General features: G+C 47.9%; 2 protein-coding genes and 1 pseudogene across 5 annotated transcripts in view; 1 reads left to right on the top strand and 2 right to left on the bottom strand.

Annotated features, from left to right (window-relative positions):
- The window catches only part of RNF8 (ring finger protein 8), a 34,792-nt gene extending 30,331 nt beyond the window's left edge, over nucleotides 1-4,461 (top strand). For 2 of the 3 annotated variants that reach the window (XM_036074353.2, XM_036074354.2), the window contains one exon: nucleotides 3,994-4,461. In XM_036074353.2, the coding sequence (XP_035930246.1) occupies nucleotides 3,994-4,149 (156 nt within the window). In that variant the 3' untranslated portion in view covers nucleotides 4,150-4,461. The remainder of the gene's footprint in view (nucleotides 1-3,993) is intronic. The other variant, XM_036074352.2, reaches the window with a different exon arrangement.
- A 92-nt stretch (nucleotides 4,462-4,553) lies between these two features.
- Nucleotides 4,554-7,211, bottom strand: LOC144378929 (TM2 domain-containing protein 1 pseudogene; annotated as a pseudogene).
- On the bottom strand, nucleotides 7,047-22,373 carry LOC118524247 (putative HLA class I histocompatibility antigen, alpha chain H). Of its 2 annotated transcripts, XM_078055392.1 has the most exons (6): nucleotides 21,468-22,373; nucleotides 20,605-20,880; nucleotides 20,394-20,492; nucleotides 19,904-19,970; nucleotides 19,601-19,660; nucleotides 7,047-12,178 (listed from the first exon to the last, which is right to left on the bottom strand). In XM_078055392.1, the coding sequence occupies exons 1-4, from the start codon at nucleotides 21,589-21,591 to the stop codon at nucleotides 19,912-19,914; spliced, it is 558 nt and encodes a 185-aa protein (XP_077911518.1). In that variant the 5' UTR covers nucleotides 21,592-22,373; the 3' UTR covers nucleotides 7,047-12,178; nucleotides 19,601-19,660; nucleotides 19,904-19,911. The 2 variants fall into 2 exon arrangements, 1 of the variants encoding a protein (XP_077911518.1); XR_013441272.1 differs by lacking the exons at nucleotides 7,047-12,178; nucleotides 19,904-19,970; nucleotides 21,468-22,373 and having other exon boundaries at nucleotides 19,268-19,660; nucleotides 20,605-20,634.
- Nucleotides 22,374-23,141: the final 768 nt, after the last annotated feature.

Here is a 23,141-nt window from a genome sequence, read left to right as displayed (position 1 = left end):
GTTCTGAGTCCCGATTTAGGGAAACATGTGCCAGAGCCATCAGCAGCTTCACTGGTCTGCAGTGTGAGGTTTAGAGAAAATTCTCAGTTCAAATACCAACCTTCCTTACCAGTTGAAAGCTGCTTTAATCCCCAGTGCATGGGAATTTTAAAAAAGGACCAGACTTAGGATCTGGGAACTGGGATTGGCAGGCCTGTAATTGTCGGAGCTCGGATACCACGGGAAGGCTGTTTTCCTCCTGGGCAGGGGTTGCTCTTACCACAGACTCAGGGAGGGAAACCCATCTGTCGGTGGCAGCGTAAGGTGCTGATTCCACCAAGAGCAGCCCCACTCCAGGCCTCCCTGGCTGGTTGTTGTCTTCTAGTTCCCTATCCCCGTGGGAGGAGTGATGCCGCATGACTGATGAGCCACTGATCCTTGTAAACTCTGTGAGGCCAGATTATACAGAGGAGAGGAGGATAATGCTCGGATACTAGATCCTATGTTAGAAAAAGGATGCTCTGGAGCTGGGGCAGATAACAAACATCTAGTAAGTGCTTGTCACATGAATAATTGTGGCTCTCTGGGATATTGATATGAGATTTTCTGAAGGGAAGACATTCTGACATTCCCTATAGAGGATCTCCCTCCGGAGCTGGTGAGGGGCTAGAGCAGTCTTCTGTCAGCTACTTCCCCTCCTCTGTGTGTTCTGTTCTCATTGAATGTTGGTTGGTTGACAGAGTGTTAACATTCTCACTTTTAGCTTTCCCTAGCAGTTTCTTTGGGTTGTGCTCAGAAAAGAAGAAAGCAGATTATCTAGAAATAAAATCTTGTCGGTTCTTTAGAATAGTGATTTTCAATCCAGGGGCTTTTTCAAATTGCGTCCCCTGGCTCCCTTGGTACCGTTACACTGAGCCAAGGCTCCTGGCGGGAGCGTGCTGTGGCCTTTAGGTATGCCGAGGTGGGGAGAAGGCTTGAGGAAGCACAGCTTCCCTGAGGGTGACACAGGCCCCCGCAGGCTTGAGGGTCGCTGGGAAGATCGACTCAGGTCAGACCACAGAGCCTGTGGCTCTTGCCAGTTTCCCGTAGGCTATGAGGAGGGTGATCCAGACACGGGACAGGAGAAAGTGGCAGTCACTGAAAAGAGATCTGTCTGCCCAGCTGCAAGGTTTTCTGTGATAATGCCCATCCCCCTCTGCTGAAAGACAGAGCCTCGTAAAGGAGGATGTGGGCATGGCCACAGTAACCGTGTCTGGCAAGCTGAGCTCATCCAGAGAGAATACTTGTTAGCAGGTACTCTTAATCCACCCAGTCCTGCCCCTAGAAAATCTGAAGGTCGTGCGCATGAAGTCAGCATGCCTGCCCAGCACAGGACAGTTCATCTGGGGGAAAATGGCTCTCAGCAAGGTAGGCATGGGCTGGGGTGTCCACATGCACGCACTCAAATAGTATGTAACACTGAACTCTTTAAAATTTTTGACTTTTAAAAATTCTTCCTTTGTAAAATCGCCATGGGATAGAAAATTACTAAACTTGTTACTAGAAGCTTTTTTTTTATTTCTCCATCACCACCTCCCATTTTTGCACCTTAATTTTCCTTTCCTTCTCTTTGTCTCTTGTCCTTCCTTTCCTTATCCCTTGATGGGCATCTCCCCCATCACCCTTACTGGCATCTCAGAATGCATAATTGGAAATGACAAGGGCAGCACAGGAACTGTCCCCCCAGTGGGGGAGGGGACCGTGATCGGAGTAGAGGTCAGCCGTGGGATTAATTACAGTGTGTGTGGAGTAGCAACCCGTGAAGCCCTAGAACCTCAGATTGCTTGCTGACTCTAGAGTCTTTTAGACTTCTTCTTTTTTTTTTTTTTAAGATTTTATTTATTTGAGAGAGAGAGCGCGCACTCGCACAAGCGGGGGGCGGTGGGGAGGGCATAAGGAGAGAAACCCAAGCAGACTCCGTGCTGAATGCGGAGCCTGACACACACAGCCTGAGGCGGGGCTCCATCTCACTACCCTGAGATCATGACCTGAGCCGAAATCAAGAGTTGGACATTCAACCGACTAAGCCACCCAGGCTCCCCTTTTGTCTTCTTAATGATAAAACAGAGTTATTTTGGTTCTCTAAAAAAATGGATTCTCCCTTCCGATGAGCATGTAACTTTATGATTTGCTTTACAGACATACACTTTTCAGGAAGTTCTTATTATAGAAGGCCACCTGTGTACATAGGAGTGTCATTAACCAAACCAGATTTTCCCTGAGAGTTTCTTGGTTTCTACACTTAACTCTAGATGAACACAGAGCATTTTTAGATTTCCATGAACTAATCTTAGAGAGTGGCTGGGGTCACTGATTATGTTTCCTCCTCCCTCCCCCATAGAATATCATAGAATTAGGTGCCTCACCCGTTGAGGCTTCTCTGCACCAGCTGGATATATATCCTGCCCGACTGCCTGCTACTGTGGTTTTTAAGAAATCTAATGAGACCAGACATGCTCCTATTCCTGGCTAAGGCTTCTGCTTGAATTGCTTTCTGCTTTCCGACTCTGGAGAGTTTGGACCTCTTTTACCCTTGTCCCATGAAACCTGAACCAGAACCAATATCTGTTCCTTGCTTCCTTTTGTCTGGGCCTTTCCTTCCCAGTTCCTACTAAGTGCCAGGTGTTGGGGATAAAAGTAAGGAGGGCATAGGATGAAAAATTGCCTTTTGGATGTAGCAGGAGTGTGGGACATTGATGACTTTATCTAGTACAAGTTTGGGGGGCTGGTGGGGTGAGAGGCTAGTTTGCAGTGAATTGGAGAATGAGTGTGAGGTTAGGGAGTAGAGCAAAGTAAGATAGACAGGGTCCTGAAGAAATTTGGCTACCGCCAAGACAGTAGGGACAGCACCAAGAGAAGGCCATAGTTGGAGGAGGAGGTGGGATAAGAGGAAGTTTTTGTTTTGTTTTTTAAAGACATGAGAGATCCAAGTGTGTTCAGTTGCTGAGCCTGTGGCAGAGCTCGAGAGGCTGGGAAGTTGAGATAGTGGGCAGGCTCAGATTCTTTGGAAATCAGGATGGGGCAGGGCAGGGAATGCATGGCCCAGATTGGGGAATTAGTCTTTAAAAGTGGGAGGGTACATCTATTTTCTAGAGAGAAGGGTTTAATGTGGGAGGGTGGGCAAGGAAATTTGCTTGAGGAGAGTCAAGAGAATTTCTTTCTTGTGGCTTCTGTATTTTTCTGTGAGTTACTAGGTGAGGCCATTAGCTGCGGGAAGGGGAGCCTCGCTTAGCTCTCCAAGGCTGCCCACAAGTGGAGAAGAGTAACTTTTATAACCCTGTCAGTCCTCCTGCCGACAGTTGTTCAGGACCTCAATCTCAGGGAAGGGGACAGTCTCCCTGGTAGCTTTATTGTGCTCTTAGGCCAGGATCCCTGCTTCCCCGGATTGAGGAAACAGAAACAGTGAATAGCAGTAAATTGTCCCTCCCACCTCCTCCCTGTCTACCTCTCCTTGCCTAGTGCTGTGTATATAATTCCTTCGTCCTTCAACACATGTTCATTGAGGGCCAGCTTTGTGCCAGGTGCTGCTCTAGGATCCAGGAATAGAAAGACAAGTGAAAATCTAGTAAGTTAGATGTGATTAGTGCTAAGGAGAAAAAGCAAGGGATCAGGGAGTGATCATTGCCATTTTTGGTAAGGTGGTCGAGGGAGGCATCAGAGAGAAGGCAGTACTGGAGTAAAGCCCTGGAGGCAGCGGCCAGGCCGCCCTGCGGGGAAGAGTGTTACAGGAAGGGGGAATGCGCCTGGGGAGGCGGAGGGCCGCGAGGCCGCCAGTGTGACCGGAGTGGAGCGTGCCATGGGGGCGAGGGGGGCAGCACAGAAGGACCTCGTGGGCCTTTGGTAGGAGTGGGCCTTGAACTCTTACTCTGGGAGAAATGAGGAGCAGGCTCTGTGCAGCGTGACATGAGGGTGGCAGCAGGGAGGCCGGGCCAGGGAAATGCAGCTCCTCTAATTCTCTTTTTTTTCTCTTCCAAGCAAAGAGACTGTCCTGAAGACCATGCTCCAGGGGCATTCGAGGGACTACCAGGCAGTGGAAGCTTGGGAGGGTCTAGAGGATTATCTGTGGACAGGTCTTGGGCCTCTCTGAGATGGCGCGCGGGGCAGAGCCCCGTGGGACAGAGACTGAGTTAGCGAGTCCTCCGCACGACCGTTGTTGGCTGGCCGTGCTGCCACCACGAGGGCTGCTTCCGGGGACTTGATAGACTCCGCTTCCCTGTGTGGTGAATGGGTTATGTATTTCTGTTCTGCTTTTTAACTTTATTGTTTGTTAGCGTTTTGGTACTTCAGAAGCCCCTCAGTTGACATTTGTTTTGGACGGGTTGGGGTACCCCTACGGCTGCCCCTAAAAGCTAAGGCAGCCTCACTTGGAGAGGATGGTCTACCTCTTTGTGAAAACAAGATGTCATTTCCTGGAAATAAAATGTAAAGCCTATCAGTTGCTCAGCTGGGCTTTGGTGTATTTATCTTCTTCCCTTCCAGCTCCCACACAGTCTCGCAAGTAAACACTGGTAGCTCATAAATTGCAACCAAGAAAGTGACTGTATCAGATGATAGACTCAAGTGAATGTCAGCCTAAGAACCAAGCCCAAGATCATGGCCATAGCAGATGCGCTCTGTTAAGGCCCTGACTGTTTTTCCTTTTCATTCCAGAGGTAGGTCACTGCTTACCTGGTTTCAGGAGGGGGTGGATTCCCTTCTTTCAGCTGGGATTCGGAAGTTGTTTCTGAATCTATTTTATTTATTTAGTAAACTCTATGCCCAGCGTGGGGCTCAGACTTAACAACACTGAGTTAACAACACGCTCCACTGATGGAAGCAGCCAAGTGCCCCCAAATCTTTTTTACCTAGTGTCAGAAAACAAGGGCATTGGTTTTATGAGAACGCAATTTTATTTATGTATTTATGTATTTATTTATTTATGTTTAAGTTAAAAGTCATTTCTCTTTTGCTGCCTCCCCCCTCTTTTAAACAGAAAGAGAACTAGTTTGATGTTTGGGAGATAGAAGCTTAGGAAAACCTGTGGTCTCCTTGGTTACTAGTGAGAATGAAGGAAGAAACAGGAAGCTGAAGAGTAGTGATTTGAAACAGGGAGCTCTCTCGTAGGATTATGAAACTGCACATTATGTCATTCAGCAGTTTGCTACCCGATGGACAGGTATTTTCCTCTCCCTTTTTACTGTCTACCTGGAGAACCATACTTTGTAGTTCTTTATTTATACTCCCTGTGTTTTCATTAAGGATTGGGAAGTATTGACTCACCAACTTTTTAGGGACTGTAGATTTTTTCCTTTGTTGAGTATTCTGAAAATATTGGGAACCCAGAGTCCTAATCTTCATTTCCATCTCTGGAACTTGATTACTGATTGGAACGCTGTGCAGTCATGGTGGAAGTGAGTTAAACATACAAACAGGACTTGAGTATTCTAACCACATCATAAAAATCCTGATAAATAAAAGATTATTAAAAATAAAAGATTATTACCATCTTGATGTAACATTGAATTTCCCCTGTACGTGTATTTTGTGTATATGATTGTGTGGGCATATATAAATTTTTGTATATTCTGTTGGGTTTTTTTTTTTTTAAGATTTATTTATTTATTTTAGGTGGGGGGTTGGGGGAGAGCCTGTCAAAGTGGAGGGAGAGGGAGAGAGAATCCTCAAATAGACTCCCCACTGAGCACGGAGCCTGACGCAGGGCTCGATCTTAGGACCCTGAGATCATGACCTGAGCCAAAACCAAGAGTTGGCCACTTAACTGACTGAGCCACCCAGACACCCCTTTTTTTAAGCTCACATCATAATTCACTGTTAGAAGAGTACAGATACACATTTTTTGAATAGGTAATATGGTTGCATGCTTTAAAATCAGAAGGTACAAAGGGATGGAAAGTGAAAATCCTATCACCCTTGTCCCCCAGTGACCACTTCCTGGCACAGTGCTGATGAGTGTTACCAGTTCTTTGGGTGTCCTTCCAGAGATCTTCTCTGACTGTACAAGCAATATACACATAGTCTTTTCCCTTCCTTAAAACGAATTACGACAGACTGTACACTATTCTATGCCTTGCTTTTTTTCAGATATATCTTGCGTGATGGTTCCGTATCACAACACAAGGAACTTCCTCTTTCTTTGTTCTAGCTGCCTATTATTCCATTGTGTGTTTGTACCATAATTTGTTTTTCCAGTCTGTTTTTGATCTAGGTTGCTTTAAACCTTTTACTTTCTTTTTTTTATACAGCTCTCAAAGAAAGTCCTATTAAATAAATCTCAGAATAGTACTTTTAACTAAAACAACAAAATAAAAGTAACAATAAAATCACATAGAACCCATAATATGATATGCAAAGAAGGAAAAAGGAAAGTCTGGAAATCCACATACTGTGAGTTCTCTATTAAAATCAAGGAGGCTCAGTCTGTTTCTTTTTTTAAAAATTTTTTAAAGATTTTATTTATTTGACAGAGAGAGAGTATAAGCAGGGGGAGGGGCAGAGGGAGAGGAAGAAGCAGACTCCGCTGAGCAAGGAGCCCGATGTGGGACTCGATCCCAGAATCCTGGAATCATGACCTGAGCCGAAGGCAGACACTTAACTAACTGAGCCACCCAGGTGTCCCTCAGTCTGTTTCTTTTAAAAAATGTTTATGGTTGTAACTATTTTCCTAAATGTTTTATTAGTAATAGTCTTGTAAGTCTGGTTCCATAAGAATCTATAAGATAACCACTTCCATCTGAAGGTCCAACAATCCGCACTGAAATAAGAATGAAATCAATTAGGCTCCCAATTCCACAAAATCCTATGGCAGAGTATCCAAGATAAAATGATCTCCCAACCACCCAAGAAAAAGACAGTGCAACTATTACTTTGTATGAACAGCCATTTACGTTTACTTTTGGGAGCTTGAAAAAATCAACTTCATTTCCAGTAAAATATGCTTCATTGCCACAGAAATCCTCCTAAGTTGTCTTGGATGCTAGAAAACAAAGCACGGGCTGTGTAGTTTGTACAAGTAATTAGTTCTTTCATAGCATTGTTTTTTGGTTGGGTTTTTTTTTTTTTTTAGATATTTACAAAAATATTGTCCCATTTTGACGTTCTCACGCTTGTATCTCCTTGCCCCCAGTGGTGGTGGGGGCAACCCTCCAAGGTCCCGTGGTAACTGACCACAGGACACCCGGGAGCTGTTGGGCATGTTAGAGACCAATGCCTCCCGCTTTTTACTCTTAAAAACAATGTTGCAGTGAACATTCTTATCGTTAGAGCAAAGATCCTGGAAGAAGAAACATCTTGACTGGAAGAGCCTGAAGGCCACCGGCTAAGACTAATCTCACAGACTGACCATTCCCTCCTTCAGCTGCTAGACACAGGGTGACTTACAACCTCTGCTTTCCACACACCACGTTCTTCTCCAGTGTGCCACACAAGTTAAGAAAGTTGAGCTCTTAAGTACAAGCCTAAGAAAAAGAAAACTTAACATTTAAAAGTCAGACTAGCTGGGTCTGAATCCCAGCCCTGCCATTTGTAACTATGTGACCTTGAGCAAGTTACTCAACCTCCCTGAGCCTCAATTTCTTCATCCCTTAAAAACCCTGACATGCAGTTGTGAGGCCTAAATAATTATCCCAGTTATGGCACTGCTCACAAGCAAAAACCTGAATGTTCTATTTTTAAAAGACAAACCAAAAACTAGCCCAAACTTTTGCATCATTTCTCTGAGCTACAGGATGTTCTTTCCCTGGAGAGATATCTGATATTAAACATCTACATTTTGCTTGCCTAGAAAAATACATGGTAACTTTTCTGCCTGTGGCACCAAACCACAGTATAGCTGAGCCCCACCACTGTGTAGTCTGACTCTAATTAAAGGCATGTTCTCTACAACAGGACTCTGAGAAACTGGGTAAAAAGGGTTTGTTTCAGAGTCAGCTTTATTACACAGATGAATACAGCCAGCCTGCTCTGTGAAGCGCTTTGCAGTGAGTGGCAGGTGTCCCACATACATCTGATTACGTTAACCTAGAAAGGGCTTACTCTACCTCTAGGCGTGCTTCATCTCAGCAATCAGACTGTGCCTGGGCGGGGGACTTTGCCCTTTGTGGGTTCGATAGCTGGATACTCGTCATCTGCTTCTCCGATTGGAAGCTGCTCTTTTTAGAGAAAGACCTAAATCCCCGTTACCTATCTCCAGCCCTTCTCTCACTACTTTTTCCTCTGAACCACTATCCAGGCAGTCAGCACAGCTGCAAGAGTGCCTGCGATGGGCGATTCTCTCCCAACTGCGTGTTTGCTTTTTACATCCTGACTCTGTATAGAATCTCCCCACTTCATAGCTAAGGGCATCCTAGAAACTTAGGGATGCCCTAAATATGTTCTCAAAACACATTCTAGGCCTCTAAAGAATCCTAACAATTAACTCTATTTGACACAAATTAAGAGAAGGAACATCTAACTTGCATTGTGGTCCTAAGCTCAGAACCTACGAAAGTAAAGAGAATCATGTAATCACTGTCCCCCACCAAGAGATGGCAGTCTTGTTAACAGGTACAGGACCTGATTTGAGCAGAATGCTGCCCCTGCTAACAGTAGGCCAAGAGCTTGTTCTTCTGAACAGTTAAACTTCCCACTTGGTCACTTCTTTCAGCTTTTTCTATAAATGGGAGTTGAGGCAGTAGGAGTAGGGGCTTCTAGGGAGAAGATGGGCCTTGTATTGATGAGAAATAATGAACTGTCTTGTTCAACTCATTTTGTCCGTTTAGAAGAGCATACGAATTCCAGGAGAGGGTTGGGTCTGTAGTAGGTGCTCAGTAAATACATGCTGTATTTCTCCCGTCTGCAGCACCCCCGAACAGTGTACCCACTAGGGGTTACCAGAGCTCACTACTTTAATCTCCATGCATCATATCCTGCTTCTTGTTTGCTTTACCAAATTCTATAGCAGATCCCCACCCCAGATCCAATTTCCAGACCCACTGTCTCTACTACCCACTTCCCTTTGGGCTCTGTGAACACTTTAATCTGGTGTAACTTTTTTGTCATACAGTAGCCATTTGAATTCTGGATGTTTCCAGTAGATTCAGTAATAGTTATTAAATACCCATTTTTGACTAGGTGCTGCTCTATGTGTTTGGGGTATGGCACTGAAAAAAAAAAAAGCTGCTGTGAGCCTACAGTCTGTTCTAGGAGGGGTCAAAAGGTCAAAAGCTTCCCACAAAGGTTTTTCCAGATTACTGTGGGAGGGGTTTAGCAGTGCTACCTATGGAGCTAGCATGTTGGATGTGTCTTCACATTCCTTAAACTCCAGACTGCATCCACTCCAAGATATGAAGCTGGAATTTCATACCTTCAGGACCTGGGTTGCCAGAGTGTTCTCCGGCCATTTGCCTCCACTTAGGATGTAGGGACCAGCTCTTTGGAGATCAGCCTCTCCCCAGCTCTAGCCAGGGGCCTTCAAGGGCATCTCTGAGTCAAGTTTGGGCCCTCACAGCATGGAAGGCAGACCCAGAAGACCCCCTCAGAACTGCATAAGACCACCACTGCCCTATGTAGGCAGTCAACTAGGTGACCACTGAGGGGTCAGGTAGGCACAACCAAATGTGTCTGAAGTAAGTATTGACACCACACTGGGCAGGTTTCCAGGACATGTGCCTTTGTGAGTTTATGACAGCTGTGAGGACTCTCCTGACCTGTGGCTCTTCTCGGTTCCTCAGCTCCTTACCCAGACCTCTCCCAGTGGTGCCCTGACTTGCAAGAGCTGATTGTGTGTATCACTTCCTAATTCCACATTCAGTGAGGTCATGTTGGTAGTTTGAAATCAGTCACGGTGGGATTATTTACACCATGGAAATTTGGCAGAATGCCACAAATCGGAGCCCCCTGACCCCACTGGGATAGCCAGTTAAACACTTACCAGAACGTCACTGGCATCTCCCCACATGGTTGATTCCTAAGGCCTTCTCACCCTGGGTCTTCCCAGTTTTCGTGGAAAAAGCCAGTAGTCAGGCCCAGGGTGCTGTCTCCTTCCTGGCACTCTGGAATTGCTCTGCAGGATGGCAGTGGTGTCCCTGCAGAGGCAGAGCGGCCCTCCCACAAGTCTAGGCCACACTGAGTCACCTTTGGAATCACGGACACTTTCAGAATCTCCAGTTTCTCAGCAAACTTGCTGCTGACCATCAGTCCCATAAGCACTGGGGCCAGACCTAATCCCAGAGGCCCAGGGAGAAGGCAGATGCCATGCCACCCCCTGCACCCTCTTCTTCAGTGACCTGAGTTTTCGTAGCCGTGAGTGCAGACGGATTCTTGGTGGAGGACAGGGATATAATCAACAGCCGCAGAGCCTCCGTCCTCAGCAGGGCCATCAGTGTGCCCATCATGCTTACTTGAGCCGTCTTCCTACAGGAGTCCTCTAACAGAGAGTGGGCATGGGCACTGTGGCTGGAGTACTGGGCATCTCTCCAGGCCTGGAGCCCTAGTGCTGGATGGGGTGAACCACATTTCGTTCTGAGCCACATGCATCTGGATGTTAGCCCTCCCTCTTGGGCTACACGGTTCCCGCCCAGGAGGTTCCCACCATACAAGCCAGCTCTGGTTTCTTCCAGCATGGCCACAAGTTGTCCTAGGTAGCATCCTAATTATTTCGGAGAACCCTTCCCAGGCATGGTGTGACCTGGGAGCTGGCAGCTTCTCTTGACTCAGAGGCCACCAGATACAGCTCAAGGGCTGACCTTGAGAGCAGGCTGATTTCCCGGTGAATCTCTCAAGTCATGAGATCTGTTTCCAAGTGTACAACCCCCACAGAGCGGCAGGAACTATCTTCCTACTCCCATTCGAAGAATCTCCTTAGTATGCAGGCTCCTCAAAAAGTTACAAATAGAACCACCCTATGACCCAGCAATTGCACTACTAGGTATTTACCCAACGGGTTCAAAAATACAGATTGAAAGGGGTACATGCACCCTGATGTTTATAGCAGCATTATCAACAATAGCCAAACTATGGAGAGAGCCCAATTGTCCATCAACTGATGAATGGATAAAGAAAATGTGGGGTGTGTGTGTGTTTGTGTGTGTGTGCGTGTATAATGGAATATTACTCAGCTATCACAAAGAATGAAATCCTGCTATTTGCAACCACATGGATGGAACGTGTATCATGCTAAGCGAAATAAGTCAGAGAAAGACAAATACCATATGATTTCACTTGTGGAATTTAAGAAACAAAATAGATGAACGTATGGGAAGGGGAAAAAAAAAGAGGGAAGCAAAACATAAGAGGCTCAACGGTAGAGAACAAACTGAAGTTTGATGGAGGGAGGTGAGTATTAAGGAGGGCACTTGTTATGATGAGCACTGGGTGTTATATGTAAGTCAGAATCACTAAATTCTACTCCTGAAACCACTATTACACAATATGTTAACTAACTAGAATTTAAATAAAAATTTGAAGAAAAAATGAAGAACCTCCTTACCCTTCTGCAACAAGTCCTGAAATGTGGGGAATGGAAAATAGAACCTCTACTACCTCCCCTTCAGATGCCTAAATATGAGGGGGCCAGATTATTCACCTTTCTTTGCTCTTCTAAGGAGAAGTTAGCTTCTGAACCCCTGGGGAAGTTCTCAGCATTCATTCATTTGTTCCACAAATATTTCCTGCTGAATACCTACTACGTGCCAGGCACTGTGCTAGCTTCTAGCATTACCACAATCTATGACCTTATGGGACTTATCCTGGAGAACACACAGAATAACAGGTGTTCACATAGAAATAGTACTGGGGGTGCACCTGGGTGGCTCAGCCAGTTAAGCATCCAACTGTCGATCTCAGCTCAGGTCTTGATCTCAGGGTCGTGAGTTCAAGCCCCATGTTGGGCTCCACACTGGGCATGGAGCCTACTAAAAAAAAAAAAAAGGAAATAGTACTGGGAGTCAAGAGAACACAGGAAGGCACAGTATAAGGGACATAGAAGGCTTCCTAGAGCATTAGACATCTAAACTAAGACCTGAAGGACAACTAGGGGGTCACCAGGTTAAGGGTGAGGAGAGAGTAGGGCTGGGGAGGGGAGAAGTGTTCTGGGTAGAGAGAAGTGGAAAGCCGTGGAGGTGAGAGAGAGCATGGCCTCCTTGAAGAAGTGAAAGACATTCTGTGTGGCTGGATTGTAGAGTTCCTAAAGAGAAGTAATAATATTAGTTAATGATAGATAATTGTTACCAATTAGCATTGTTACCAGCACTTTAAGAGAATTAACTCTTGTTAATTCAACCGTTATAATTCCATTTTATAGATGAGAAAATGGAGGCAATGAGAGATTACATCACTTGCCCAAGGGCACACACATTGGTGGGAGTGGAGAAGATGCAGCTGACAAAGTGATCAGCCCCTACTACGGAGTTAGGGCCTTATCCTAAGAACAGTGAGCCATCACTGGAGGTTATAATTGGGGGGAGCGACATTTTCCTCTGTTTTGGGAAGATCAATCTGGTTGCTGTGTGGAGGGTAGGTTAGAGGGGGGAAGACAGAGGATCCAGGGAGGTCACTTAAGCAATTCCAATAATCCAAGCATTGGAACCACATCTAACAGGTCTCTGTTAGAGGACTCCTGTAGGAAGACGGCTCGAGTAAGCATGATGGGCACACCGATGGCCCTGCTGAGGACTGAGGCTCTGCTGCCGTTGATTATATCCCTGTCCTCCACCAAGGATCCGTCTGCACTCATGGCTATGAATTAAGGCATTGGCAGTTGGGGTGGGGAGAAGTGAAGGATTTCACAGATATTTAGCAGGTGTATTGAGCAAGACTTCTGATTGATTGGATGTGGGGATGAAAGACCATGGAGTTAAGGTGATGACTGGGCTTCTGCCTTGGACAATGATCTCAGTGAGATTATTCACCAAAGTAACTCAGGAAGAGGAAAATGGGGGAACATATTGGTGAAGGATGAATTTCTGTTTTAGGATTGTTGAGTTTGATAATGCCAAAAAGAAAATTGCATGGAGTGAGTCCCTATGCATGCTAATTAGTATGCTCCCCTCCACGGTCCACACACATTTTAATTTTTCCGGATAGTCTTCTGGACATCATCTTCCATAGCAATGGTTGGAAATAATTAAACTAGTCCTAGATAGCTGCTTTTAGGAATTCAACTGTTATCAGGTGGATTTGAGAATTTACTCTGCCACGATGCCCGAAGGCGGTAAGTGTGCCACATGATATCAGACCTACCTCCATTCCAACATCCACTAGATTGGCTGTCAAGATAAATATTCGCAAACTGGGAGAGCGTAAGTGCTGGAACAGAAGAGCTGTTGATTCAAGATTTTTCACACACACTTGTGGAAAAATCCATGCGTGAAGTATACTCAAGTAAGCGTTGAGGTTGACACTTGTGACAAAAAGAAATGCCCTATCAAGTGATCTTATGAAATTGCTACCCACATCGGGACATGAGACAACTACTCACAAGGGCTTTGAGGCTTCTCCACATAGAGCTGAGAGCTCAGACATGGCACCTGGGCTGGCGATACAAATGTGTACAGATAGCCCCAGGGGTCATAAGGGAGACTAAAATCTCCCAGGGAGAGGAGGCTGAAGGAAAAATACCCCAAACAGAGCACTGAGGACTAGTGATACACAAGAGGAGCCACCTGCAGAGACCGAATAAGGGTAGCAGGCAAACAGGAGGAGAAATAAGTGGTGGTATCTCAGAGGGCAAATGTGATGGCTGATTTTATGTGTCAACTTGATTGGGTCACCAGGTGCCAGACATTCGGTCAGACACTATTCTGGGTTCTGTGAGGGTGTTTCTGGATGAAGCTGACATTTGAATCAGTGGACTGAGTAAAGCAGATTGCCCTCCTCAACGTGGGAGTCCCCGTCAAGTCGGTTAGAGGCCTGAATAGAATAAAAGGCTGACCCTCTGCTAAGTGAGTGGAAGGTTCCTCCTGCTGGACTTCCTTGAGCTGGACATGTTTGGGGTTTTTTTTCCTGCCTTTGGGCTCAGACTGAAACATCCGCGCTTCCTGGGTCTCTAGCCTGTAGGCCTTCAGACTGGAATTATACCATCAGCTCTCTTGAGTCTCTGGCTTGCCAACGGCAGATCCTGGAATTTGTCAGCCTCCAGAGTCACGTGAGCTGTTTCCTTATACTAAATCTATCACCTACCTACCTACCTACCTGCCTACCTGTATCATATTGGTTCTGTTACTCTGGAGAACACTGACTAGTACAGCAAGGCAAAATTTCAGGAATTAGGGAATGGTTAACAGAGCTGAAGTTTGCTGTTTGGTCAAGTAAGACAAGAACTAAATGAAACTGGACCACTTTCTTACACCATACCCAAAATAAACTCAAAATGGATTAAGGATTAATGAACTCAAAATGGATTAAATGTGAGACCTGAAACCATAAAAATCCTAGAAAAGAGCACAAGCAGTAGTTTCTCTGACATTGGCCATGACAACATTTTTTAGATCTGTCTCCTGAGGCAAGGGAAACAAAAGCAAAAATAAACTATTGGAACCACATCAAAATAAAAAGCTTCTGCACAGCGAAGGAAACAGTCAACAAAACTAAAAGACAACATACTGAATGGGAGAAGATATTTGCAAATGACATGTCCAATAAAAGGTTAGTATCCAAAATATATTAAAAAAAACTGATACAACTTAACACCAAAAACCAAGTAATGCAATTAAAACATGGACAGGGGTACCCGGGTGGCTCAGTCGTTAGGCATCTGCCTTCGGCTCGGGTCATGGTCCTGGGGTCCTGGGATCGAGTCCCGCATTGGGCTCCCTGCTTGGCGGGAAGCCTGCTTCTCCCTCTCCCACTGCCCCTGCTTGTGTTCCCTCTCTCACTGTGTCTCTCTCTGTCAAATAAATAAAATCTTTTAAAAAATAAAAATAAAATGGAGTGGTTTTTTAGACTTTTGTGGAGGCCACTAAAACCTAATATGGACACTCTCCTCAGAAATATGTGCATGTATAAAGAAATGTAAAATGTCAGTGTATATATGTGGATCATCTGAAGTGATACAGATCTGGGTTTTTAACCCCAGGAAGAGACAAAGGCTGGGAGAAGGCATGTTGAATAATCACTTCATCATGCAACAATGCTACTCCACTTACTTGTGAGTAGGAACTGGAGTAGACATCAGCTGGACCCATAACAAGCATCAAGGGAATAAGTTGAAAGATGCCATTTATGAGTCACTCCTTCATCCAAGCAGACTTGCATGCCTACAATGTACCCAATCAAGTTCTAGTCTCAGATCACTGCTCCACATGTGGAAACTCATCATTCATTTCCATTCCTGACCCCCAATGTCCATTCCCAGAACTTGTACGTCTCTTCCCAAGTAAAGGAGGCTTTCCACACGTAAACAATCTTGATGGAGGCAGAGACCACCTCCATCCATAGAGAAGAGAACCCACTTTGTCAAACAGTCTTGTAGTTGGACATGACATGAAGTGTCAACACTCACGTGACCACCTGCCAGACTCTGACTCAGGACACGTGACAGACACACTGGGACAGCGTCCGTGCATTGGGCGCAGGGGGTCCGAGCAGTGTCACAGCGGGGTCATGCAGCGGTCAGGGGCAGCAGCGATAGCAGTCCCAGCCTCAGAGCCCAGTGTCCTCCCTCAGGGGAGTCAGTGGTGTGGACAGGGGCATCAATACCCAGTAGCAGGGTGCTGGCTGGATGTGGGCCTCCATCGAGGGTCCAGCGTGGATTCTGCTCCCGGCTGTGTAGCCTCAAGCCTGCTCAGTGGCTTTCCTTGAAACAAAACAAACGCCATGTGCCCTCTCTTCCCTAAATCTCTCTGTAACTGTACATATGTATCACAAGGAGTCAGAAACCCATGTAGGGAAGAGTTTCCAAGAGCAAGATTTCAGACATTTTTTTCCAGCTTTACAGAGATATGATTGATATACACCATTGTGTAAGCAAGCTTAGGGGTACAACCTGTTGATTGATATATTTCTATCCTGCAAAATGATAACAACCACTAAAATCACAGCATTAGCTAATACCCGCATGTCACATAGTTACCATTTCCTTGTGAGATGCAAACATTAAGACCTACACTCTTAGTAACTCCAAGATTTTATGTTGAGCTGATAAGCACTTCCTCATCTGCCACCTGGCTGTGCCCCCTGGGAGAGAAAATATGTTTCTCCCAGCATGTCTTGCATTTTTCTTCCTACAAAAAAACCATTTAAAGATTTTGTTTATTTATTTGAAAGAGAGACAGACAGAGAGTGTGCGTACCTGCGTGTGTGTGTGGGAGGGGCAGAGAGAGAGGGAGAGAATTTCAAACTCCACGCTGAGTCGGAAGCCTGACTCGGGGCTCAATCTCATGACCCTCAGATCACGACTTGAGCCAAAACCAAGAGTTGGACACCCAACCGAGTCACCCAGGCATCCCCCAAAAACCAATTAAATGTGTATGTAAGACCTCTTCCCACAATGAGTGCTCTCATCAATGACTTCATTGTTTCCCTATCTGGTGGAGCCCCAAGAGTTGCTTTTGGCTTTGTTACAAAATACTCAGGCCTCTCCCAAGACCCACCATCTTAGAATGCTGGGCGAGGGCCTAGGAATCAGTTAATAAGGCCTACGGGAGAGGTTGGTGCCCAGCCATGTGGGGATCCTGCTCTATGTGCTTGCTACTCAGTGTGGGATCCGAAGATCAGCAGCAGCGGCAGCACCGACCCGTTATCAACCCAGAATCTCACGCTCTACTCCAGACTGGCTAGATCTTCATAGTCCAGGCAATTACTGTGCACGATGAAGGTCGGGCCTCCCTGATCTATGTGTCTTCTAGATGCAGAACCAGACTGTGCAGTACGCTCTGGGTGTGCGCTCTGATCAGCTTGCTGAGCCCTGAGGAGTCCAGGGTTTGGTCCTGTTCCTTTCTCTTCTAAGGCCATCGCCCCCTTGGTGACCTCATCTCTGCTGAAGGCTTTAAACATCATTTATATAACATCACTTCCCAAATCTATTTCTCCCACCCAGATATTTCTCCTACCCTGCACTCTGTATCCAACTGCCAACCCCGCTTTCATTTCTAATAGACATCTCAGATTCCATATTCCTAAAGTGGTTGCCTGTGATGCTGCTTCCCCAGATATGCTACTTCTAGAGTCTTCTCCATTTCCATGAAGGCACCACACATTTCTACTTGCAGTCTGAAATACTGGATGCCCTCCTTGATTCCTCCTTCTCACCACCCAGAATGAATCCATTAGGAAATGCTGCAAAGTCCATCTGTAAATATTTCCAGCACCCCATCACTTCTTATTATTTTCCCTCCTTACGCCCCAGCCGTACAGCCCATGTCCCCCACCTGGGACACTTCGCTGGTTTCCTACGCTTTCCCTACTGGTCGCTTGCCCTGCACCTCTCCATTCTGCAAGGTGCTGCTAGAAAGTCAATCCCATTGATCTGTTCGTTCATTCTTATAATTCCACAGCTCACTCAGAGAAAACTCAAAAGCCTTCTATTTCCTCAGACCTCCGTGACATGGCTGACCTCTGACCTCATTTCGTCTGCTCTCTGCTCCAGCCACACCAGCTTCCTCACCTTTCCTTGAACACAGGACACGCCCCTGCCCTGGTGCGTGTGCGCTGAGGGTTCCCTGGCTGGAAGGAGCTCCCCCGAGACCTCCTCTTACACAACTCCTTCATGTCCTTCAAACCTCTCAGAGGTCACCTTCTCAGTGAGGCTCCCCGATCCCTGGAGTAGAGTAGCCATCATACCTGTCCCAGCACGGTGCTCTCTGGGTCACCTTCCTCACAGCACCTACCAACTTCCTATTGAAACCCTTCCCTTATGTACTGAGCTTGCACAATACACAGTTCACCTCTGAATGACCCTGGTTTGGACTGCGCACCACCCCTTACCTGTGGACTTTTATACAGTAAATACCATCCATGCATTTTTCTTCCTTAGGATTTCTTACTATTTTCTCTAGCTTAATTATTAGAATACAGTATATAATATATGTAGCATATAAAATATATGTTAAACAACTGTGTATTTTATCACGAAGGCTTCCAGTCAACAGTAGGCTCTTAGTACTTAAGTTTTTGAGGAGTCAAAATTACACCTGGATTACTGACTGCCCAAGCGGGCCACTGCCCCAATCTCCACATTGAGAGACAAGCGCAGTCTGCCCCTTACCACTAGAACATAGTCTCTACAAGACCAGCAAGTTTTCCCTCTCCTTAGTCTCACTGAGGTGTCCTAGATGAAACATAGTGTGGCCTGTATGTGGCACATGACAATTATCAGTTGAACGAATGAGCAGGTAGAGGACCCCCTCTTCCAGATGCGCCTCAGGCACAGCTGTTCCGTGGCAGCTCCCGCCCCCCCGTTCGCCCACCTCGCCGTCCGGGCTGCCCTCCCCTCCCTCGCTCTGCTCAGCCCCTCCCCCCCCCACCATGTCTCGGGCGCACACAGCACACAGAGTTCTCCCTTCAGAAACACTGTACTTAGCCTTTACGGGTCCTTTTCTTCAACCACCTAGAAATCCATGTTAGACTCTGCTTTATAAATCCATGCACTTGGATCGGAGCCAGCACTAAGATCACTGAACTAAGGGCAGGGAGAGAGAGCAGAGCAGCAGAGAAGGTAGAAACTAACTGAAGTTTAATAAGGATGAGAACCTTTCAGATTCCTCCTCTATCTCCAGAATCTAAAGAATAATCCAGACAATAGCTCTAGAGGGAGGGGAAGACATGGATGAATCTGGAAGTTCATCCCTCCATACCACAGAGATTCCTGTGTGCAGGGCCTGAACTAGGCCTGTGGGAACCACAGCCCAAAGGACACCCGCTGCTGTAACTGACGGGGTCGCCCAGGGGAGAACGGGACAAGTTCACAAGAGCAAGAACAGGCCTGATGCTCTACAGAAACAATGAAAAAAACCACCCAAAATGGGGGCTATGTCATGACCTGGGCCTGAGCCTAAGCTGACCCAGTCACAGGAAGCTCTTGCTGCACAAGGTCCTGGTGACAGGTGACGTCCAAGTCTCTGTGATCACAGGTCCTGGTGAGACAAGGACACAGAGCAGAGAGATGACCCAGCTGAGGGGTGAGCATGTCATACCCATGATGCACTGAGCACTGACTGGGCACAGGCCCCATCCCCGCTCGGCTCCTCGGAGCCTTCTCCTATCCCCACCTGCAATAGACTCAACACAGCAAACAAAAGTTCTGGAAGGTTCTCAGTGCTTCCGCTTATTTGCTGTCTCAATTTTACAAATCTCCTCTTTTATTACCTCATCAACCCCACATGCCAAGTGTTAAAAAACACAAACTCATATCTGGATTCTCATTTTCAATAGGGAAGTAAGTCATTCGTACTCAGTCCAGCATGAAATAAAGACAGGGATGGTGACGGTCCAGCCCTGCCTCTGCTGGAACAGGAAAGCACATCAGAAATGAGAAGGCAGGTCAGTACGGGAAGGGGGCGTGGTGGGCAGGGTGGGCCACTCTCCCCACCTCCTCACGTTATGCTCATAGGAACACAGACACTTTCTGACACTTTTTGCACAAAGAGAAGTCAGGGGTTGTTGGTGTTACCAAGTGGAAGTGTGAACAAATCTTGCATCTCTCAGGCCCCACAAGGCAGCTGGTCTCACGCTGTGAAAAACAATCATGTACAAATTTAGGTCAATCACATAAGTGCGGACATTCTCAACAGCCCCCTGCATGCTCAAAGTGTCCCTAGTGCCCCAAGCCCTCCCCACATCAGGCCCTCAGAGGTCTCACTATAGTTGCTGTGAGACGCACATCACAGCCCTGGGCAATGTCATTGCCTACTGGGGGAAAGGACAGGAGCTTATGGGGTGGGTGAGCTCCCCATGGGGTCCTGTCTACACTAACCAAGGGTCTCAGGGATCACCCCCTCCATCCTTATGTGCAGAGTGGGAGTAGTTTCTTGTTATTTGACCTGTGGGAAGAAAACATCATGTCAGAGGCCTGGACAAGGCTGGGCCATGCGATCCTAGAGGACGCTCCTAGCCCTGGTCCAAAATGAAGTTTGTAGAATTGTGACTGAAAACCCAGAACAGCATCAGGAAACATGAAGAACCGAGGTGTGTGGTCACTGGACCACCTGACTTGCTGGAGGTCTGTCCTCAGCAGGGACCTTCCTCTCTGTCCTTTGACTGCTGGGAATCAGGTCCCCATCACCAGAATTACCAAGATGAAAATTTGCCCTTCCTTTTCATAAGTGTTTGCTACAGAGTGAATGTTAGTAATCAGCTCCAGAGTGGGCAAGTCCATGCGTGTGGATGGTACTTCCCAGTAACAAGGCAGGGCCATCTCATACCTAGGAAACCCCCCAAGGGGACAAGAAAACTCAGTTTCCTACCTGAGCACTTCTTTCTCCAGATCACAGCTACGATGACCACAGTGATCACAAAAAGAACCAGACCAGCAATGATGCCCATGATGGGCTGAGGAGGTGGCTCTGGAAAGGGAAGGGAAGGTGAAGGGCCCAGACCTGTAGCCTGAGTCCACACTTTGCCAAAATTCTCCAGAAGGTTTCCTGAGAAGAGGCTCTACCCCAAACCCCTCCTTACCCCATGTTAAGGTGATGGGCTCGGGCAGCCCCTCATGCTGCACATGGCACGTGTATCTCTGCTCCTGTCCATAAGGCACCACCACAGCCGCCCACTTCTGGAAGGTCCCATCCCCTGCAGGCCTGGTCTCCACAAGCTCTGTGTCCTGGGTCAGGTCCTCCCTATCCTGCTGCCAGGTCAGGGTGACCTCTGCAGGGTAGAAGCCCAGGGCCCAGCACCTCAGGGTGACATCATGGTCAGAGATGGGGTGATGGCTCACATGTGTTTTGGGCGGTTCTGAGGAAGAAGAATCCGAAATCCACACTTGGGTGTACCTTTATGGACCACTGAAACAGCATTCATTTGACCATCTTGAGGTGGACAGGGCAATTGGTTCGGATGGAAAAAGCACAAAACCCAGACACCAGCCTAGCCTTTGGGATCTCCTAATCCTTGGAAAATTCTAGAATCAGGGAGATGGCCCAGGGTAGGACGCTGTAGGTCTAAGGGGGAGAGCACACTGTTGGTCCTGACAATGGTGGCAGGTGATTGAGTCAGAAAACCCGGAGTCAGATGTCCAAAGATGTTCTCAGACGCAGAACAGAGATATTCTCAGATGGACGTTAAGTCATGGTTCACAAGGTGGCTGTTAGGGTCAAAAGGAACCACTGATGGTCTCCACCTGCCTCCCGGGAGAGACTGGATTCCTCAATTGTCCTATAGAGAAAGCGGCCCTCTGGGTGAGTCACTCAACAGTAGGAACATGAACACGGAGGCTGAGCTCCTTCTCCCCACCCATGGGGGAGGTGGTATTCTGACACTGAGTCCACTTGCCCCTCCTGGTGGGAAGCCAGCCCCAGTGGAGGCCCCGCGGCCCCTGGCACCTGCGCGCTGCAGCGGCTGGTTCCCCGTCTCCAGGGACCTGCGGAGCGACTTCACGCACTCGCTCTGCGCGTCGTTGCTGTCGTGCTCGGCCACACCGGCCGGCCCCAAGCCGCAGCCAAACATCCGCTGGAGGGTGTGAGACCGCCCGCGCGGTCAGCTCTGACTGTCACCACCCCTGGTGCTGGACAAACGACTAAGTCCACACAAAGTAAAACCGCTTAAAAGTTCCGGCGGGCTCTTCCAAGGTCCGGGCGGGGTGGGCTCCGCAGCCTCGGTGTGACGCTCGGACCCCGACACTCGGGGCGACCGAGGCCCGTCGGCGGGGATGGGGGTCGCGACGTGGACCGGACCCCGCGCCGCTCGGCCGCCGCGCTCTGACGTAGTAGCCGCCAGCGATCCATCGGTTCCGTCGCGACAGCTGGGCGCGGCCTTGGCGCTTCGCGTCTCCCGGTCCCAGTACTCCGGCCCCTCCCGCTCCACCCACGGCGCCCGCCGCGTCGCCGTCGAGCCGCACGAACGGCGTGTCGTCCACGTAGCCGACGACCACGAAGCGGGGCTCCCTGCGGCCGGGCGGGACACGGCGGTGCGGAAATACTTCAGGGAGTGGGAGCCTGCGGGCGCGGAGGGGCGCTGGGCCCGGGGCGCAGGTGCAGGCGGCCGGGAGGGCAGGGCGGAGGCGGGAGGGACGGGGGGGCACAGGCCGGGGCGGGGCGGGGGGCGGCGGAGAGGCGCCTTCCCGGGGGTCCCGCGTCCCCGCCCGAAGCTCCCCTCGCTCCGGCCCCGCAGAGGCCCTTTCCTCCCGCCCCACGCACTCACCCGCCCAGGTCTCGGTCTCGGCCAGGGCCCCCGACAGCAGCAGGACGAGGGTTCGGGGCCCCACGGCCCAGACCTTCAGGGTCTGAGGAGTAGGTGCGTCCCTGTGGGTGTGGTCAGGACTTTCGAACCCGGAATCTCGGTGCCGCTGATTGGGTTCTCCAGAAACCCGACACCCAATGGGATTGCGAACTGCGGTCGCGTCACTAGTATCCCGGCGGGAGGACCTGACGCGTTGTGGGAGTGAGACGTGAAACCCAGGGAGAGGGACTCTCCAGCCCCAGACACCGCTGTTGACAGGCAGGCCTTCCCGGGGAAATGCGACTTTGCCCCGGTCCCTCGCTTACTGCACAGTGCGCTCTTTGTCACCTTGTCTCCCTGAGTCGTGGCCCAGGAGTTGTGTGAGTCAGTGATTCTCAAAAATTATGATCACAGGATATCTCTATGGTCTTACAAATTACGGAGGATCCCAAGGATAATTTTGCATCTATGGGTTATATCTATCAGTGTTTACCATAGTAGGAATAAAACAGGGTTAAACATGTATTAATTCATTTAGAATCACATTAATAACCCTTGACATAAACAGAAATATTGCTTTTATGAAAAATAACTATTTCCCCAAGTAAACAGGGCAGTGAGAAAAGTGGATTTTTGTTACATTTTCCAGTTTGCAAGTCTCTTTCTTGTTCTTGTCTGTCTCCTTCGAAGACCCCTGGATGTTCAGATTTGCTTCTGCATTTATTGTGTTGTTTTGGTTGAAGTATATGAAAATATTAACAGCCTTGCACAAATATGGGAGAATAGCATGTTTCATAACCTTTTCAGATAATTGTGGATAGTCATGTTTGATACTATAT

Source organism: Halichoerus grypus, chromosome 9 (assembly GCF_964656455.1).
Source record: "Halichoerus grypus chromosome 9, mHalGry1.hap1.1, whole genome shotgun sequence".
Lineage (NCBI taxonomy): Eukaryota > Metazoa > Chordata > Mammalia > Carnivora > Phocidae > Halichoerus > Halichoerus grypus.
This window is presented reverse-complemented; position numbering and strand designations above follow the sequence as displayed.

What these genes read in the sequence shown, in the direction of transcription:
- LOC118524247 (XM_078055392.1), bottom strand. Translation starts at nt 21,591, where the DNA reads ATGTTTGGCTGCGGCTTGGGGCCGGCCGGTGTGGCCGAGCACGACAGC. An exon ending in CCAGCCGCTGCAGCGCGCAG is followed by an intron (nt 20,881 to 21,467) that starts GTGCCAGGGGCC and finishes CTTCTTCCTCAG; the next exon opens with AACCGCCCAAAACACATGTG. An exon ending in GCCCATCACCTTAACATGGG is followed by an intron (nt 20,493 to 20,604) that starts GTAAGGAGGGGT and finishes TTCCCTTTCCAG; the next exon opens with AGCCACCTCCTCAGCCCATC.